The 18,026-nt window shown below is 51.9% G+C and overlaps 9 protein-coding genes across 9 annotated transcripts; 4 read left to right on the top strand and 5 right to left on the bottom strand.

Moving 5' to 3' along the window:
* Positions 1–363: 363 nt before the first annotated feature.
* On the bottom strand, positions 364–723 carry N7443_001143 (U6 snRNA-associated Sm-like protein LSm8; the record flags this gene model as incomplete). The annotated part of the gene is made up of 2 exons (XM_056881199.1): positions 364–635; positions 699–723. The coding sequence occupies 2 exons, from the start codon at positions 721–723 to the stop codon at positions 364–366; spliced, it is 297 nt and encodes a 98-aa protein (XP_056746437.1).
* Positions 724–1,555: 832 nt separating this feature from the next.
* On the bottom strand, positions 1,556–2,923 carry N7443_001142 (putative proline-rich, actin-associated protein Vrp1; the record flags this gene model as incomplete). The annotated part of the gene is made up of 2 exons (XM_056881198.1): positions 1,556–2,716; positions 2,804–2,923. The coding sequence occupies 2 exons, from the start codon at positions 2,921–2,923 to the stop codon at positions 1,556–1,558; spliced, it is 1,281 nt and encodes a 426-aa protein (XP_056746436.1).
* A 227-nt stretch (positions 2,924–3,150) lies between these two features.
* Positions 3,151–4,401, top strand: N7443_001141 (uncharacterized protein; the record flags this gene model as incomplete). The annotated part of the gene is made up of 1 exon (XM_056881197.1): positions 3,151–4,401. The coding sequence occupies one exon, from the start codon at positions 3,151–3,153 to the stop codon at positions 4,399–4,401; it is 1,251 nt and encodes a 416-aa protein (XP_056746435.1).
* Positions 4,402–4,640: 239 nt separating this feature from the next.
* N7443_001140 (60S ribosomal protein uL1) lies at positions 4,641–5,540 on the bottom strand (the record flags this gene model as incomplete). The annotated part of the gene is made up of 4 exons (XM_056881196.1): positions 4,641–4,903; positions 4,960–5,153; positions 5,283–5,460; positions 5,522–5,540. 4 exons carry the CDS (start codon positions 5,538–5,540, stop codon positions 4,641–4,643), a joined length of 654 nt encoding a protein of 217 aa, XP_056746434.1.
* Positions 5,541–5,807: 267 nt separating this feature from the next.
* On the bottom strand, positions 5,808–6,569 carry N7443_001139 (GNAT family N-acetyltransferase; the record flags this gene model as incomplete). Its single annotated transcript, XM_056881195.1, has 1 exon — positions 5,808–6,569. The coding sequence occupies one exon, from the start codon at positions 6,567–6,569 to the stop codon at positions 5,808–5,810; it is 762 nt and encodes a 253-aa protein (XP_056746433.1).
* An 894-nt stretch (positions 6,570–7,463) lies between these two features.
* N7443_001138 (uncharacterized protein) lies at positions 7,464–9,634 on the bottom strand (the record flags this gene model as incomplete). The annotated part of the gene is made up of 6 exons (XM_056881194.1): positions 7,464–8,484; positions 8,540–9,038; positions 9,090–9,180; positions 9,235–9,394; positions 9,442–9,504; positions 9,624–9,634. 6 exons carry the CDS (start codon positions 9,632–9,634, stop codon positions 7,464–7,466), a joined length of 1,845 nt encoding a protein of 614 aa, XP_056746432.1.
* A 1,032-nt stretch (positions 9,635–10,666) lies between these two features.
* Positions 10,667–12,808, top strand: N7443_001137 (uncharacterized protein; the record flags this gene model as incomplete). The annotated part of the gene is made up of 7 exons (XM_056881193.1): positions 10,667–10,921; positions 10,968–10,996; positions 11,057–11,388; positions 11,475–11,564; positions 11,614–11,939; positions 11,991–12,386; positions 12,464–12,808. 7 exons carry the CDS (start codon positions 10,667–10,669, stop codon positions 12,806–12,808), a joined length of 1,773 nt encoding a protein of 590 aa, XP_056746431.1.
* A 720-nt stretch (positions 12,809–13,528) lies between these two features.
* Positions 13,529–14,322, top strand: arfA (putative ADP-ribosylation factor; the record flags this gene model as incomplete). Its single annotated transcript, XM_056881192.1, has 4 exons — positions 13,529–13,676; positions 13,780–14,024; positions 14,099–14,164; positions 14,230–14,322. The coding sequence occupies 4 exons, from the start codon at positions 13,529–13,531 to the stop codon at positions 14,320–14,322; spliced, it is 552 nt and encodes a 183-aa protein (XP_056746430.1).
* Positions 14,323–15,003: 681 nt separating this feature from the next.
* Positions 15,004–17,436, top strand: N7443_001135 (DUF3405 domain-containing protein; the record flags this gene model as incomplete). Its single annotated transcript, XM_056881191.1, has 1 exon — positions 15,004–17,436. The coding sequence occupies one exon, from the start codon at positions 15,004–15,006 to the stop codon at positions 17,434–17,436; it is 2,433 nt and encodes an 810-aa protein (XP_056746429.1).
* Between the last annotated feature and the right edge of the window lie 590 nt (positions 17,437–18,026).

Raw genomic sequence — 18,026 nt, 5'->3', positions numbered from 1 at the left:
TCGCGGATCACGACGCGACTATGCCGAGTTTCGCGGTAAGGCATGTGAAGCCCATTCTAGGTACCTCAGCCATTGCATCATGGCACATCATCGTCGCAAGTCTTGTACTCGCAACCATAGACAGAGAGAGAGAGAAGAGAGAAAAATAAAAGTAAAAAGGGGGGCCTGATGCCCAATGAAGAGGGGACCATAGAAACCGATGACGATGAGATTTCGCTGGTGTCGGAACATCTCGCAACTGCCAAGCTGGACAAGACATCAGCCCTCTCATCGGTCTGATTGGTTCATTGTATGCAAATATGTGTTTTCCCAGACCGCCAACGCCAAAACTGTCAGAGCAAAGTATGTTCATGCTGGGTGCGCTCATGCATTCTTCGTGTCTCGGATCACTTCGCCCTTGACCTTACTCCAGTCGATCTCTCCGTCGATCTTCTCGTCGACCTCGCCGCAGATGACTACATTGTCGCCTCGGATCAGGTAGAGCCCATGCTCAATCTGAGATGAAGGCTCATCGTCATCGGGGGTGCGGATGATGCGCTCGACCGTGTTGGTGAGGACAAGGTTCGTAAGTTGGTCGGTCGAGAGAAGGGTACCCAGAAGTGTGCGACCGTCAACAGTGAGAATAAGGACTCTCTCTATGAAGGCGGTAAAGGTTAGTATACCGGTTCGAAATGTCTAGATAAAAGGGAGGTGCTTACTGTTGATGTATGGTTGAAGAGACATGGCGAAGGATTGTATGTGTTATAATCGGTACCGATCGGGCTTAATCGTAGCCAGGAAGACGCGATACTCGAATTGGAGCGATTGAGATTAAACTGAGCAGGTCGTGGATTCTCTTTGCGAACAGAGATCGAGCTTTCGTAGCTTAGCTGCCCGCACACGTCAATTGTCGTTCAAAGGCTGCCTATAAAGATCGCGTGGAGGCGCAAGATGGCAGACACGACCAGGTATGGATAGCTTTGTCGAACTTGACCGGTTATCGAAGCCAATACCCTCTCTGCGTACTGAGCAGAAGCTCTTCCGGGCGAATAAAGCAGTCGATCCAAGGTCCCGCAGTCACCTCCGTACTGGCGAAGGTTGGGTCAAACGAAAGGCCCGATCAAAGTCGATAGAGCAAAAAAGATTGTCGCGGCGGGTATCTTGTAAGAGCGAAGGCAGGGAAAGCCTAATCGAGGCGCAGAGTTCAATTGATGGAGGATTGACAGGCGACTATCGCGAGGTCTTCGCGGTTGTTTGCACTGATTGACACGGTCACGTGCGGAGCTTGAGTGGTTCGTAGGGACATCAGGGTATCGAAACTAGGTATATTTGCTTTGTGCCATGAGCTATTGAAGAATCTTTTTTATATAGAGGCAATCCGCTATATATGTTGGTCGTGAAAGCATAAACTCAATGTTGTTATAGCATGTAAGGACCTCAAAAGAATCTATAGCCACTTGCATAATCCTGTTTTCTACATGGTCAAGGACCAGTTTTGGCACCAGTGTTAGATGTATACTTTATTTCAATTCACTATATTTGCACGATATCGCCCGCAATGTCTCATGCACTCGACTCAACCACGCAATGCGCTCAGATCCAATGGTACACTACTGCCTCTACCGGCACGGTACCTGCGCTCTCCACCGGTAAAGGGCCGCGGCTTAGGAAGTAGACCATCGCTTTGAAACTTGAACCGAGGATCGTCTATTTGGACGAGACCGTGTGATGATAGACTCTGAGTGATATGTGCAGGAGATGAACGGCCATTGGTCAGTGTATACGCGCTGGGATCCAGTGCAGAATGAGGCGAGGGAACTGGAGAGGGGCGATATGGTGGTTCGCTTGCCGGAGCTAGAGGAGCCGAAGCTGGTGGAGGCGGAGGGGGAGCTGCAGGGGCAGCAGAAGGTGGTGGGGGTGCCGCGGGTGTGCTTGAATTGTTCAGAGCACTGCGAGCGGCTTGGGCGGCTATGGATGGCGGGCCACCAGACGGTGGAGGAGGCGGAGGAGCGCCCCGTGTAGTGGTAGGAGGAGCAGAAGGTGGAGGAGGGGGAGGGGCTACTGGGCTAGCTGCTGGAGGAGGCGGCGGCGGTGCTCCAGAGGGTTTGCGGGTTGCAGGAGGCGGCGGAGCCTTACCACCTGGAGGAGGTGGAGGAGCTCGGGGAGGGGGAGCTTCTGGTGCACTCTTGCCAGCTGCTGTAGATATCGAAGATGACGGTCTTGCCGCTGGTCGTGGAGGAGGTTTCTTCAGCTGAGCGACCAGTGGGTTCACAGGCGGAGCAGGTGGGGACTCAGTAGATGGCGGCGGAGGTGGTGGCCGTGCACCTGGTGGCCGGGGAGCTGTGGGAGGTTTGGGAGCTGGTGCAGAAGGTGCTCGGCGCGCAGCCTCGGAGTCGGACATGTATGGTGAGTCTCGAAAGGCACCTGTATCAACACCACCTCGGCTGCGTAATTTCGGCATTCCGCCGGCAAAAAGACCACCTAATTGAGCTGCCGGGGCTCCCAATGTATTGTCCGACCCAGTCACTCCTTCACTGTTGCTTCGCAATCTGCCAGCCGGGGGTACCGGCGGAGCGAGCCCGGAAGGCGATTTCATTGCCCCGGGAACTGGCGGCGCTGCTCCAACAGGAGGTGCAGCTGAGCCTCCTCCACCACTCGCGATGATTGGCGCGGATCTATCATTGGTAACAGCTTTCTTCAATCGAGCGCCTTTGTGAATATCATTGAGCAGGGCGCCCTATCTTCAAGTTAGCCACGTGCTCATACAGTCCTTAGGCTTATGGTCTATTTTAGACCAAGAGAAGTCTGTTTTCAAGTGACATACTCTATCCTTTGCTGCGCCCTTCTGTGGTCGGTTTGGCAAGTTTCCTGGAGGAGGCGGCGGGGGAGGGCCACCTAACCCTCCCGGCGGCGGCGGAGGAGGGGGCGGAGGGGGAGGAGGCATATCAAGGGTGCTTTAGAGACAGCAGGGCCGACTAGTGTCCCTCATAAGATATGTCAAAGGGTATCAAGCGGTTGGGTGCGCCTTAGGAGGAAGCGCGGATGTGTAAGGCAGAAGCAAAGACGTCAGGGCGCGAATTACGGGGCAGTGGACTACGGCACGAAGTCTCCGCCTTGAGCCTCTCCTATCAAAATAGGCTACCATTTCCTTCATTCCAGGCCACCGCCACCATGAAACGAATCAGCTTCAGGGCCCAAGGGCCAAAGCCGCAAGGTTCTGTCTGTCAATTATGTCAGTTCTCTACAGGCTCGCACACCCTTCCCATTGCCCGATCGACCCCGACAAGCCGACTTCCGAACAGCAACTCGCCGCTGCAGTCAAGATACAGCGTGCAATCATCGGCGAACCCGACGATTATCCTCGCGCGCCGCTATGCATCTAAGTCCTCTACACAGGATTCTGCCATTCAGCAGGTCGCAGACGAGGCATCCGCTTTGCAGAAGTCGGACAAAGTGCCCTCCAACGAAGCGGTCGTGGAAGTGCTCGCCAAATGCCAGAAGATCGCCGAGGCCTTAGTTTCGCGGGAAAGTGGAAGCACCTCCTCAAATGACGAAGGCAATGCGATCTCATCGCTCCTGGACATGGAGGAGAAGAAGAGCACGTCGGCCCGAGCAGAGAAACGAGCCCATCAAGCAACCAAGACCACGAAACTGGACTCACGACTCGCAGATTCGCTATCGCGCATTGTTAATGACCTCTTGTTGGACCAGAAGATATTCATCTCCCCCGAAGCACTGGAACACTACACCAAGACCCAGAGCCTTTTGCGACGAGCCGAGCACTTCCCCGAGATCTTCAACCTGTATGCCAACAAGCCTGTTCCCGAGGCCAACAGCTCGCCGCCCAAATATCTCAAACCGAATCCCAAGAGCATCAACAGTGCCGTACCCTCCGAACTAGCAAACATGGCTCTCGATATCGCCATCGCGCAGAAGAACCTGTCCCTTGTGCTGGCGATCATCGACAACACTTTCTGCGCCCCCGCCTTCCACCGCGCAAAGGTCTTCCGTAAGGCCGGTATTCCCTTGGCCGGTCTTGCAAGTGCCCCGCTTGCCTGCTATGCTGCTGCCACCTGGGCCGGCGCAGTCCAGAATACTATGGACCACAGCACAGCGACTGGAATTGCCTTTGCCGCGTCCTTGGCTTATGTTGGTGGTACTTCATCCATTGGTATCTTGGCTATTACTTCTGCCAATGACCAGATGGAACGTGTCACTTGGATTCCTGGTATTCCCCTGCGGCACCGGTGGTTGCGGGAAGAGGAGCGTTCTGCTATGGACAGAGTCGCTGTCGCATGGGGATTCAAAGATCCATACATGCGGGGCGAGGAGGTCGGGGAGGAATGGGAGAGTCTTCGGGAGTTTATTGGCATGCGCGGCATGATTTTGGACAAGACCGAACTGATGGCGGGTATGGAATAAACAGCGAAACTATGTACGATACGAACATGTACTGTATGCCCGCCAGTCATCTGAGCTGATGGCATGTACGATAGCAACTGCAAGATCTACTCAAAAAGTCTACATCCAGGTCATACCGGCTTACGAAAGGTAGTAAAATCGAGACGAAGTCGTGAGTTCATTTTTGTGGTCACTAGACTATGACACTCTCACTACTCGTTCCCTCTAGAAAACCCCAGCGCAATGAAGCGACGGAGCATCTAGTAGACACGGTGGGGGGGAGACATGGAAGCCTTGATGACAAGGCTGCCAACGTTCTGCCAGCCCTTCTTGAGCAGGGAGACGAGGTAGTTGACGGACAACATGAGGTTGGCAACAAGCTCCTCCTCGGTCATGCCGACGTTGCCGATGGCGACACCGAGGCAGAGAACCTTCTTCAGCTGGAACTTGATGGTGGACTTGACGTCGTTGACCTTGGCCTGCATGTCCTCGCCGTGGCCGACGGGGGTAGGGAACTTACCGGCTGTGAAAGGATTAGAATTTGAATTTTTTCAATGGTAGATCAGGACGGAAACTTACCCTTGGACAGACCGGGACCGAGCAGACGGGGAATCTGCTTGATCAGAGCCTCGGAAGCAAGGAAGGCATCGTACTTGCGAGCAAGCTTCTTGATGAGCTTCTTGTTCTTGTTGAGCTTCTTCAAGTCGTCGGAGGACATGGCATCGATGCCGTGGTGCTTGGCACGGTCAAGATCGTGCTGGTCACCAAGAATACTGTAATAGAATGACTATTAGTAAAATTTTCCAGTACAAGTGTTATTTCCCTTCTTCTCAGGTCCTGAGAAGATCGACTTGGCGATGCAGACAAGTCCGATTCGGGAGGGATAGCGAGGTAGAACGCACCAGATGCTCATGTTGGGGCGGGGGATGGTGGGGAGCTTGATGGTGCCAGAGAAACGCTTGTCACGCTGGGGGTCGTAGTTCTTCAGACCGATCTGAAGCTCAACGGTCTCGAGGAAGTTACGCTTCTTCTCGTTGAGAGAGTAGTCAAGCACCTGCTTGACATTCTCACGCACTCCGGCTAGTGGGAAGTTAGAGAGTGTTCTTGTTCCGTGTGTAGATGAACAGAGCAAGCGACATACCGACTGTGATCTTGGACATGATGGCGACAGTCTTCCTAAAGAAATTCTTAAGGTGTGGCTCTGCGCAAGAATGGCTTGGAGAGAAGAAAAGTAGTCCGCAAATTTCTCCGCTTGTGGGTGCGGTCCACTAAGCCTAAATGGGATTAGCGGTGCCCTAGAACACGAGTCGCTGACTCATCGGCCTCGCCCCCCTCTTTAATATCCTGAGAATTAAGGTGTCAATTTGAATTTCCGAACAATGCGATTGTATGCATGAAATCTAGCTTAGATAGTTTACTGTGGTTGTTCACATCTTGGCCTCCATCTCCATCACCAAAGACACCGCGTTGGATGAACCCCCGCGTCGATTTTCTATCAATACATCATCCCATGTTTCAAAGCCCGTTTTCTCATACAATTGCTTCGCACCAACGTTGCCAGGCTCAGCCTGGACAGTGACGCTAGTCTTGGATGCTCTGAAGAGTTTAGATTCATCCTCTGCCGCTTTGATGATGGCCTCAAGTAGCCGATGAGCATGCCCCTTGCGACGAGCATGAGGTAGAACAAACATGCCCACGATCACATAAACGATATGAGCACCGTTCAGATTGCCGGGTTCAATCGGGTTGGACGGTATTTGGTATTTTCCATCTTTGATAAAAGCATCCCAGGGTTTCTGTCTCGTGGCGTCGCCCTCGCTGGAAAATGGTACTGGCCCTATGAGGGTCGCGACGCCCACCCATTCCTTTTTGAGCAGGCTCTGAACCGTATCAGGGGCATCTTCGATCTCCAATGGACATAATTTAATTTTTCGATCATCAGACTCGGCACCGGAATCTATTACGGCAGCGAAAGTCTTGCCGAGTGGGTTCTGAATTCGTGATAGCCATACATCCGAGGAGAATTGAGACTCGAACTCATATGTCGAGGAGAATGATTCTGGATCAACCTTGAGACCATGTAGTCGGATATCCTTGTATCGATTTGCGACTGAGTTAAGATGCGCTGGGGAAGTGGAGGTCTTGGGGATTAGGATGACCTCCCCTGAGTCAAGGTGCCGGGCACCCATGGTAGATTGTAAAAGAGGGATGGCAACAATGCAGACCGAATCGTAGGGTTGAGCCTTTGCAATTTTATAAGGGATTATGATGACTTTAGTTGATAGGAGATGATTTGGATCTGTTGATCATGACTCAACTTGATAAGAGAGCGCGATGTCACGTTGGCGTTGTTCGTGGCTTGCGCCAGCCTCGGAATACCGTGGTGAGTCAAAATGGTCTTTTCAGTCCGCAAAGGCACTTGCTACCAGTGTTATTCTTTCCCCACCGATGAAATATGAATTGGAATCATCGAGTGTGAGAAGACCTTAGTATCGCCCCAAGGTGCTAGACTCTACTTCCAATAGCCCATGTGTGAGTCCCCTGAAACCAGGATTTCACCCATAAAACATCAAGACACAGTATTTACATAATGAAATCAGCTGTAATCAATCTTGCAATCTCCCATGCGAACAGAGCTAGATATAAGTATCCTCTCCATAAGTTGTGTGAGCTAGCCGCATGTGTGTTCAAAGATTGTCCTTCCGACCAAATGTCTTCTTGCACTTGGAGCACTGGAACTCGTCCCCTGAAAGATGGGCAGACTCGATGTGTCGCCATATGCTTGATTTCTGAGAGAAACTACTGGAGGAGATACAACCTGTCCAGTCCCGTTGGAATCGTGTTGCTGACTTGCGCCTTGATCAAGATCCCGAGGTCAGCAAATTATTGAGTTGCCAAAGAATTGACACATTGAGTAGATAGTCATACTTAGTTGCTTCCCATAATATGCGTGCATACCTATGTCCAGTGATAAAACGGGAGAACAAAAGTAGTAGGGGGGTAGCATACTACAGGCAGATATATATTTTAAGCATAATTCACTTCATTCGATCGATCACTCTTTAGATAGACATTTGAACATGTCATGTAGGAAGAGTAGGTAACAAAGTCAAATCTAAATTCTGCCAATCCCAGATCTGATCAAACTGTCCAACGTCCAGATTTGTAAAATCGCCCACTCCCATAACAGGTGGAGTTTCCATCCCAGGCACAGTTATACCCAACGAAGCAGGTAAGAACAATTCAGTAGCCATCGGGTCAAGAGAATACGATGAGAAGGGGTCTCCAAAAGAAAGAGCATCGAGCCCTGGCGAACATCCAAATTCTCCGACTCCCATCTTGGAGATATCGCCCTCCACTCTTGTCAATGATACAGCCCTGTTGGCTGCTTTTGATAGACTTTTGGCTAGTCTCGAGAGCACAGGATAGCAGATGGCTGCTGTTTTGGTGATAGGAGCAAGTTTCTCCATCAATGTGCATGCGAGTCCAATGGCTTGGATGACGTTGTCACATCGCGGCAGGGTTCGATCTTTATCGTGTATCATTGCGGAGCACAAGAAGGCTGCTGTGTCGAATATCAAGAATGTGATCAGGTGGAATTTGGCATTGAGGGGGAAGATGTGATCGAATAGGAGCCGCGAGACTTCCATTAGGTGGAGGGCAATGTCGATTGCTGTTACTCGACGACCTCGGTCGACTTCGGTGCTTTCTGAGTTGAAGGTTCGAGTGAGGTATGATTTGAATGGCAATAGCATCATCATGTAGCCTATGGCGTGTAATTGACGGCGCTGGAGGGGTACGTATAAATGCTTGCTGTCCCACTGGGTGTCGGGATTCGTTTCTTGGTAGGCGGGGTGTAAAGAAGCAAACCATTCATCTATATCTGATCTGAAGGATTCGGCCTGGGTATTATTGAATGTGCAGCCTATTGTCGCTGGTTCCTTTGACATAATACGCCCAAGCTCAACCTGGACGGCAATATGCGTGACAGGAGAGGGTGGTCCGTTTTCTGTTGCCTGACTTTCAAGCTGCATATTCGGTAGCTCAAATGAACTATAGCTCGAATTGATGATAGGTGGGCGGGAAAGTAATAGGGACATTTGCCTTGAAGTGATATCAGTAATCGAGCTATCCAAAGAAGAGCGAAGGTGCCTCTCACCAGTCCCATACGTATAAAAGACACCAGAGTCGCCGTCTCATCTCAATGTCAAACTCGGATAGCCCGGTTCTCGGGGAATTCTTGTGCAAGCCTTGTTCTTGAGCCTCGTGGATACAGGAGCTGAGAGTATGCCAAGACTCGACAAATAGTGACTCTGACTTAAACCAAACAGCTGTCAAAAAGAGCTGTTGAATTTGCGCCAGGCTGCCCTTACCCGGCGCAATGGTGTTGCTTAGTTGTTTGGCAGCATGATGATAATTTTCAGAAAGGCTTTGAACCGGTTCGCCCAATTCCGATTCAATTTTCTGTTGGATTTGGGCATCAAGATATTGTAAAGTGCAGGCGCAAACTCGGATGAGAAGGCAGGTGAATGCCGGTGTGAGGGACTTGCCGTTTGCCCGATCCGACCACCAGGAAGCATAGTCTTGAGAGAAAGCCGGTGGGTATAGACAGTAATAGTTGAAGTTGATCACTCCCAGGTAGCGCTGGATCAGTAAATCTACAGAGAAATCAGCTCGCAAAATTCACCGCTGGAGTTGAAAGAACGAACCTGTATAAGGTTTCGGGGGCAAAAGCCGCAAGACATTCTTCATCTCGGGAGAGGTGGCGTCCGAGGCATTGCTTGATGAACACAACGATGACTCCAGGCTATCAGTAAGATAACAGGGTGATCAACCGGTTAAAGGGTGGCTTACTGTAGCCGCAGCATTCCCAAACAGCAGGTTTTGATCACCGTCCAGGTACCCAAGATTGCGAAGTTCGTCCTTTGCTGCTAGAGCTGGTAACTCAGCAGCGGCTACCTCACTGTGTTCATACTTGGTATTTGCAATCTCTTCATCAGTAGAAGTCCTTCGGCTATATTTCTATTAGCTATATCCTTGCAGCGCCAGACTTGGACATACCTGGGAGCCTCCGCCGAGGTAACTGATGATTCGGATGGCTTCACTGCCCGTTTCTGAGAATATCTACAAAGATGTGGGATATTCCTCGATTGGCAATGATTACATGGCCACTGTCGACTACACTGTATAGGAAGTCAGACAATCGCTCGGCAACGGCATCTGGCGGCTTGCCTTTTGCTTACGCCGTTGGCATTCGGTGCATGAGGTCGCGAGGCGAGTCGCCTTTCCCGCTTTCGTTCCGACCATTATAGAGCGAAGCAGGAGGAGTTCAGCCACTTGAGAAATCGATATCGAACCAGAACGGATTTTGTTATGGAATGGAGTCTGGGCCCTTGAAGCCCGCGGTGAAGCCGCATTCTGTTGCCTCGTTTCTCGGGCACTCAATATGTAACTTAGTCATCACATGCCCCGCCCGTGACTGGCCCCGCCTCATTGGGCTCGAGTATGTACAAGGCTGCCATCGAAGCGAACGATTCTCAGATGAAATAATGGAGATAGGCAACAGCAAATTTAGTAGTAAATCCTTTTTTATTGAGGCTGAAATGTGGTCCTTTCCAATCTTGTAATCATGGATGGCACCCCAATTAGGTTGAAGAGTCGAGTCACCCGTGATGTGTATAGTACACCCTCAGGTGCTCCGACGGATTTTAAACCTTTCATTTGAAGCAAGAAAACAAAATGCTGTGGCCTGCACATCATAAAGCTCTAGTTCACCTGATATATATTGGAATCAGGCGAGTCCAAATCTGCAGCATAGATCAAGACTACATCAACCGGGGTTTGGAGCAAACGTGGCTCGTCATAACAGCACCGGACCGATTCGTGATTAATCAAAAAACGCCATATGACCAGCCACACAAGCTTCAGCCAAGCAAATTCGCCGGTCTAGAGAACCAAAAAAAGGATTGAGAAGGGGTTGTACAATGTGAAACATGGAGAACGAGGGACCAGCGGGGTCTGCAGCTGATCCCAGCGCTTAAGCGTGACCGGCGGCAAGGTCAGCCTCAGATGGTCACTTGCCCCTTTTCGGAGCTAGCTAGCTTGGGTGTCGCCCCGAATTGCCATTTATGACTCTGCTGCAGTCTGCATCTTCTCTCGTATTTGTTCTCGCCGAGTTCCAAGTGCTGTTTCCATCTTCTCTCCGCGTCTGGTAAACAACCCCGCGTGGACTACGATTGGCTAACTGACCCTCACCTTCATTTCTGCTGAGCTCCTTAAATAAAGTATGGCAGACGCTACGTATTACCGGGACCAGCTTAGTCCGCAGGATTATTATGCCAGTCTCGATGGCCACCGAGGTTCCGCGTGGCCCTTGAAGGACAAATTCCATGATATCGATGACAAGATCCATTTCAAGCCTTATATGAAGCGACTGAGTGATCCGCTCACTAAGAATTTCGTGCTGGATTTTGGTAATGAGGACGCATATTGTGCGACGGACCTGGAAGAAGACGAAATCCAGCTGTTGCTGAGGAAGCCGGTACGCGGCACTCCCCATCTAGCATCTACGGAGCTGACCTGTCCAGCGAGCGAAATGTTTCGGCACAAGATGGATGTAAGGAGACAGTCTACTGATCAGGTTTGCCGATATAAATGATGCTTACTCTTCTTGCAGCAATTTTTGGACACCAGAGGAGCAAAAGGCGTCAATTAAAGCAATAACAACACACTATGGAGTCTCCGAGCGACTACAGGGAATGATGTGCACCGATCCGGCCATTCATCGCCCCCAGCCAGTTGTATTGCCTAATAAGCGACAATCTCGCTCACGCTCGCGTGACTTCGACTCAACAATCGACGAACTGGATGATGTCGAGAGTGCAATTTATCTCAAGAATCTCCCGGAGCAAGATGCGATGCATGATGCTCCCTCTTTCAAGCACCTTACGTTTGCACATGTCACGAATCAAATCTGGCATTTCTCTTCTGTGGACCATGGTCCACGATGTACGTTAATTCCTCCCTTGCCCAGGCGCGAATGCGCGAGTTAATGGAGCTAGATACGTGCATCGGCTACAATACGCTATTTGTAGTGCCTGATGTTCCAAAAAAAGATATGGATAACGGGGAAGATCTTCCTGACGGAAGAAGGATCTGGAATTGGCTGATATTGACAGATGATGGTATGCGCTTCTTTCTCCAGGCGTATTGGATTTGTGCTAAATTCGTCAGGAACTATCATCTCGATCCAGGAGAACCCTCTACCAATGCAACAGGGGCCATTATCGACGAGCCAAACCAAAATCCTCGATGTCGTACGCAGGAACATCAAGTTCATCTTCTCCGGCGTCTCGAAGCAACATCTCACTATGTCCGAGAATGATTCCCTGGTTACGATTCGCGTGCGCCATTTTAGCGACAGTGGTCCGGATGAGGCCAATATCAAGCAGGAAGAAGGACCCAGCTTGCTCTTCTACTACATTTTCGATGACTGGGTGTCCAGTTATGGTCTGATCGCGAAGCGGGAGCATAAATATGGAGTCGCCCTCGAAAGACTGGTCAGTATTACGCGCGACCGGAATCCCTAGAGCAGTCGCTGATTTTTGCAGAGAGCTGATATGCTCAATCGCCCGGTGGTTGAGCTCATTAATGAACTGCACTGGCTCGGCCGCCGACTCGCCGTGCTCAAGCGGTTATACCAGAGCTACGAACTTATCATGCAACGACTGCTCCAGCGTCACCGTATGCTGCGGGATGAAGCTCGCTCCCACCAACCGGCCCCATTGCCGTTCGGAGCGACATTCGGGGACAAGGAGTTTGCCGACTTGCGCAAGGACAGCCTGATGAGCAGTGGGAGTTTCCCCAGCACGAGCGACAAACCGGTCGGGGTGATTCTGAGTTCGGCCGCGGCAGCACGTTTTGAGCGACTTGCAGATCGGATTGTTCTGTATTGTCTGAGTGAAATCGAGTCCTGTTTGACGGAGAAGGAATCTTTGACGTTTTTGGTGAGTTGTTGATCCGGGACGGAACCTTGGACGCGTATACCGGATTGGGAAATGTGCTGACGGAATCAATTTCCTAGAATTTCAACTTAATCGCGCTCAAGGACTCGCAAGCAGTGGAGAAATTAACCCGGATCACGATCTTGCTTGCGAAGGCGACCATTCTGTTCCTACCGGTTAGTCTGATGACCGCGTATTTCTCGACGGAATTGCAAGGCGTCAAGGGCGGGTACACCAAGGTGGATTACTGGACGAGCTTCGCGGTGATTTTCGTGGTATCGATCGTCCTGCTGATGCTGTTCGGCAAGGCCAGCGATACCGTGGAAGGCAAGACGATCTATCGGTCCTTGGTGAAGACGTTCTTCCGGTCGGGGCGAGAACGGGCAGCCAGGATCTCCGGACTCGGACGGGGACGAGAGCATTGATAAAGAGCAGAGCAGAATGTCATGACGCGGCGGTGGACTCGGGTCCCGTCCCACAGTCCACCTTAAGTCCACAGCCACAGCCCACAAGCCCCTCAAATCCACTGAGAATTGCGAATTGCAGAATTACCGGTGCAGCAAGGCACGAGACTGGGGCCCGATAAGTCGGGAATGGGCCTATCAGCGGCACGCGGGCGCCTGGAGCAATGGTCGAGAATGAGGGTCTCGGGTCTCTCTGCTCTCTGTTCTCTGTTCTCTGGGGGCGAGGTCCCCTTTCGCCTCCGTATTTCGAATACGGCCAACAACGTGGCCTCTTGTGAAAGTCATCCCCCCCCCAGCGCCGCTGCCTGATAGGGAATTGTATATATAAAATAGCAAGATCATAGAGATGAAGAAAGTGGTACCTGTTGGAAACTCGCCGCAAGCAGAACCGTGCAAAGGGTGACGGAGACTACGCCCACCGCCATCAGCGTGCGTATTTCTGTACCAAAACAAAAAAACACCCACCTTCTCCTTCCCCTACTTGTCCTTTTTCCCCTTCCCCTATCAAATCTCATCCTTCTCTAAACCATCTACTAAGTACCTGGTATGACTGTCATCTCCTGATCTCCCCCCCTCGACCCAACTCCCCACGTCCAACTCCTCCCCTCTCTCACCTCCTTTTATTACTCCCCCTCCCTTTCCCTTCATCTAACCCGTCCCAGGCTTCGAGGCTCCGCCAACATGGGTATCACTTTCTCGAGGCTGTTTGATAGACTTTGGGGTCGCAAGGAGATGCGAATTCTGATGGTTGGTCTTGATGCCGCCGGAAAGACCACCATTCTCTACAAGCTGAAGCTCGGTGAAATCGTCACCACCATCCCCACGATCGGTCAGTCCCCGCCACCCCCTCCGACCATCGATGTCGCGCACACAAGCCACATGAGCCGCACGAGCCCGAATCCACAATCGCAGTCATGCTAACCCTCTTCCAGGATTCAACGTCGAGACCGTCGAATACAAGAACATTCAATTCACCGTGTGGGATGTTGGTGGTCAGGACAAGATCCGTCCGCTGTGGCGCCACTACTTCCAGAACACCCAGGGTATCATCTTCGTGGTTGACAGCAACGATCGGGACCGTATTGTCGAGGCCCGCGAGGAGTTGCAGCGCATGTTGAACGAGGACGAGCTCCGCGATGCCCTCCTCCTGGTTTTCGCCAACAAGCAAGATCTGCCGGTAAGACCGCATTGAATTGCTCTCTCTATCTGCTACGCAAGGAAGAATATGGACCACTGACGCGATTTCTCTAGAACGCCATGAGCCCCGCCGAGATCACCCAGCAGCTTGGTCTCCAGTCTCTCACACGCCGTGCTTGGGTAAGTCCAAGTCCCCTTCCCCCAGGTACAGATACTTGGGACATCGCTGACTCCAACTTCTCCAGTTCATCCAATCTACCTGTGCTACCACCGGCGATGGTCTTTACGAGGGTCTGGAGTGGCTCGCCGACGCTCTCCGGAAGACGAACCGCGACTAAGCGGGTATAATCACGAAACGCGGGGTGTGTATGTAGGAGCAAGAGAGAAATACCACTGGAAATCTGCAAATGGATTGATGATGACTATGGCGGGAGTTTTTCGCGAGACCTACCTCGAGGTACGGTTTCGGTGCTTTGTGTGTTCTCTCCACGGCTCTTATTTCTCTTCGCTCTTAGCCTTCATTTGTTCTTTCTTCTGGCGCCACGTCAAAATTGCTGTTCCTCCTTTTTTTTTTTCATATCAATTGTAAACTGGGGAGGTCACCGGGAACTAGGTGCTTAGGTTTATCTGAACGATTATGACGAAAACAGGGAGATTCCTCATCCAAATTTAGCCCGAACATGCGTAATCCCTCCGACTTGGGCGTTTTCCGGTCTTGGCAGTCCCTCTGCGTCCAGACTGGTTCTTTCCTTCTTTTTATGCCCCCTGATTGTTTGTGTGTCTCAAGTTTAAACTCATCCTTAAAGCCTATTATACAAGATCCTTTGTTTGTTGAATCGGCGGACCCCCATTGCCTGGCCGACGATCGCCAACCCAACTCCATCTCCTCCATCGCGTGCTTCCTCTCCGCATCCATCACTCCCCCACCCCCTATTCACCCGCATTGTCATTTGGCTTTGTGGATTCAGATGCGTGATTGTTAGTGCTCTACGGTCAATGTTGACGTCTTGCCCGAAATCATGACAGTTCAGGCGAGGAGATACTCCGCGGCCTACAAGAAACCATCGCCGTACAACCACAACCACCACCCCCGGGCACAGGATGCGGACATCGAGAAACAGCCTCATGCACGCCAAAACTACCACCATCACAATGTAAGTGATGAAGACGAGGAGTCCGACAGCGGACCCGACCTGGCCTCCGCGTCCTACCCGCCCATGAGTGGCGGCGCGCGCCGCTCTCGAGCCAACGTCGGATTCCGTGTCCCCCAGCGGATAATGCGATGGCTCTGCTTCGCGCTGTTCGCAGCCCTCGTCTTGTTTATCCTCACTCTCTTCCGGTTCACCATCTCCTCCTCCGTGTCCCAAGTCGCCGTCGAATTACCAAAGGTCGTATCCAGCAAACCGCCACAATGGGAGAGTTTCGCCATGCTCAGTCGCTATGAAGGCGGCTTGTCGAGTCTCGTGGCTCGCAAGGATAACAAGCCCGAATACCCTGGAGACAACCCAGATGGATTGGCGCTGGACGAGGACCATGCGGAGAAGAAGGACGAAAACACTCTGAATACCCGAGACTCGAAACCGTCCATGTCGAGCTCGGTCTTCAATCCGTACCCCGACTATACCAACACCGACTACATCAACAAGTACGGCGAGAAGCGCGAGTGCTTCTTGGACAAGGATAACTCGATTCGCGTCCCGCGCATTCAATCCTTCCCTGGTGTTCCCAAGGGCTTCCCAGACCCCGTCATGGGCTCGAATGAGATGCTAGGAATTCGCGACGATGTCTGCTTCGACCGATTTGGTCGCCTGGGACCCTATGGTCTGGGATACGGCGTGAAGAAGGGAGGCAGCGGAGCCGGGTTGGAAGGTGACCGCGATGGAGCGGAGCGCGTCTGGGAGGATGTGCCCCCTGTGGACTTCCGCCAGGTCGACTGGGCTGACGCGCAACACCGGTGCCATGCTGCAAACCAGCATCGCTTCAAGGAGCTGCCCGAGCCGCGCATAAACAAGTTCGTTTCCATGCCCGTTGGCGTTCCCAGTGTGAACATTGAAACGCCAGAGGACACTCGAAAATATCAGCCTAAGAGTGGCTCGGAACGTCTACCTAGAACCGCGGTGGTTATTCGCACGTGGCACGACTTCGCTTACACCACGGAGGATATCCTTTACATGCGCGCTCTGATTTCAGAGCTCTCGATTATCTCCGGTGGCGAGTATACCATTCATTTCCTTGTTCACGTCAAGAACCCCGACCTCCAGATCTGGTCCGACGATGAGACCTACCAGCGCGTACTGAACGATGCTCTCCCGGAGGAGTTCCGGGGAATGGGCACCCTCTGGTCTGAGCAGCAGATGGCTCTTATGTACCCCGGTCTCGCAGAGACCTGGATGCGTGGGTTGCCGGTTCACGGTGTTTACCGCAGTACCTACATGCCCATGCAATACTTTGCCTTCCAGCATCCGGAATATGACTATTTCTGGAACTGGGAAATGGATGCCCGTTATACTGGTCACTGGTATGACCTCTTCGAGAAGGTTGCTGGTTGGGCCAAAAAGCAGCCCCGTAAGGGTCTCTGGGAGCGCAACGCTCGATTCTACGTTCCTTCGGTTCATGGATCGTGGGACGACTTCCGCCAAATGGTTCGTGTACAGACCGACATCGGCACCAACAGCCCAAACAACCTCTGGAGTGCCGCCAAGGCCGCGGCAGACAGCGAGAGGGGAGAGAAGAGTTCCTCGCACCAACAAGGCGACAAAGCTATCTGGGGTCCTGACCGGCCCGACGAGCGCGACATCTTCGAGGTTGAAGGCGAGGGCATCCCGCCAACGACCGTGGAAAAGGACCAGTACCAGTGGGGCGTTGATGAGGATGCGGACCTGATCGTTTTCAATCCTCTGTACGACCCCGAGGGCACGACCTGGATCCTCCGCGACGATGTCACCGGCTACAACACGGAACATAGCATGCCGCCCCGCCGCACCGCCATCATTACCGCGTCGCGTCTTTCCCACAAGCTTCTCACCACCATGCACCGCGAGACCAGCCTTCGACACCACAGTATGTTCTCCGAAATGTGGCCCGGTACCACCGCCTTGCACCACGGCTTCAAAGCTGTCTACGTTCCCCATGCCGTCTACATTGACCGCCGCTGGCCCACCAAGTACCTTGAGTCAGTGTTCAACGCCGGCCGCAACGGTGCCTCGGGTGGTGCACGCACCGCCATCTTCGGGGACCGGGAGCACAACTTTAAGGGCACAACCTGGTTCTACTCTGCCGGGTTTTCGCCGAACCTCTGGCGCCGCTGGCTCGGTATGCGCGTCGACAATGATGGTGGCGAACAGCAGGAACTGGCCGGCGAAGGCCGCATGTGCCTGCCCCCTATGTTGTTACATCCCGTCAAGGATGTACAAATGGTTATCGACGACGGTGAACATGCAGAAGATCGGTAAGAGAGCCTCGTCGCTCTCGATGAATTACAGAAGCTACCTACCCCAGTGCTTTAAACCTATATACCCGTCACGCCCTCGCGGCCTTGGCTCTCTTTTCCCTGTTCTGCATATTTTGGGTAGCTGGTGATCAACTGGCATGATTGCATACTTACTTTTCCTATATAATGTCTCTTCCCTCTCTCAGCAACATGTTGGTCCCACTGTTTTGCTGTGCCTGACACAACCCTCTTGTGGGACAAAAGGCGTTTTTTTTTTCTTGGGGATTTTGTTTTGGTGGACAGACCATGGCTCATGATGCATTTGTTTTGATGTTGTGATGTCTTCTACACCATCTAGTTGTTAAATTATTCTAGATTGATATCCTCGGGTAATACTACTGGCATATCGTGATATGGCTGATACATGTATTTATTTCATTCTTGACGATGTAAATATTCGTGATCATTCATTAATTCATAGACTCTTGCAAATGCGCTGATCGTAGAAGATCAAAGATGCAAATATTCAAATACTCAAATGCAGCCCTCCCACCATTGACCTATGAAACCGTAACACATTAACCCATTACTCCAGTCCCAAGCGACATCATA

Source organism: Penicillium atrosanguineum (genome assembly GCF_028827265.1).
Source record: "Penicillium atrosanguineum strain IBT 20685 chromosome Unknown utg000001l_segment0_segment0, whole genome shotgun sequence".
In the NCBI taxonomy this organism is placed as follows: Eukaryota; Fungi; Ascomycota; class Eurotiomycetes; order Eurotiales; family Aspergillaceae; genus Penicillium; species Penicillium atrosanguineum.
This window is presented reverse-complemented; position numbering and strand designations above follow the sequence as displayed.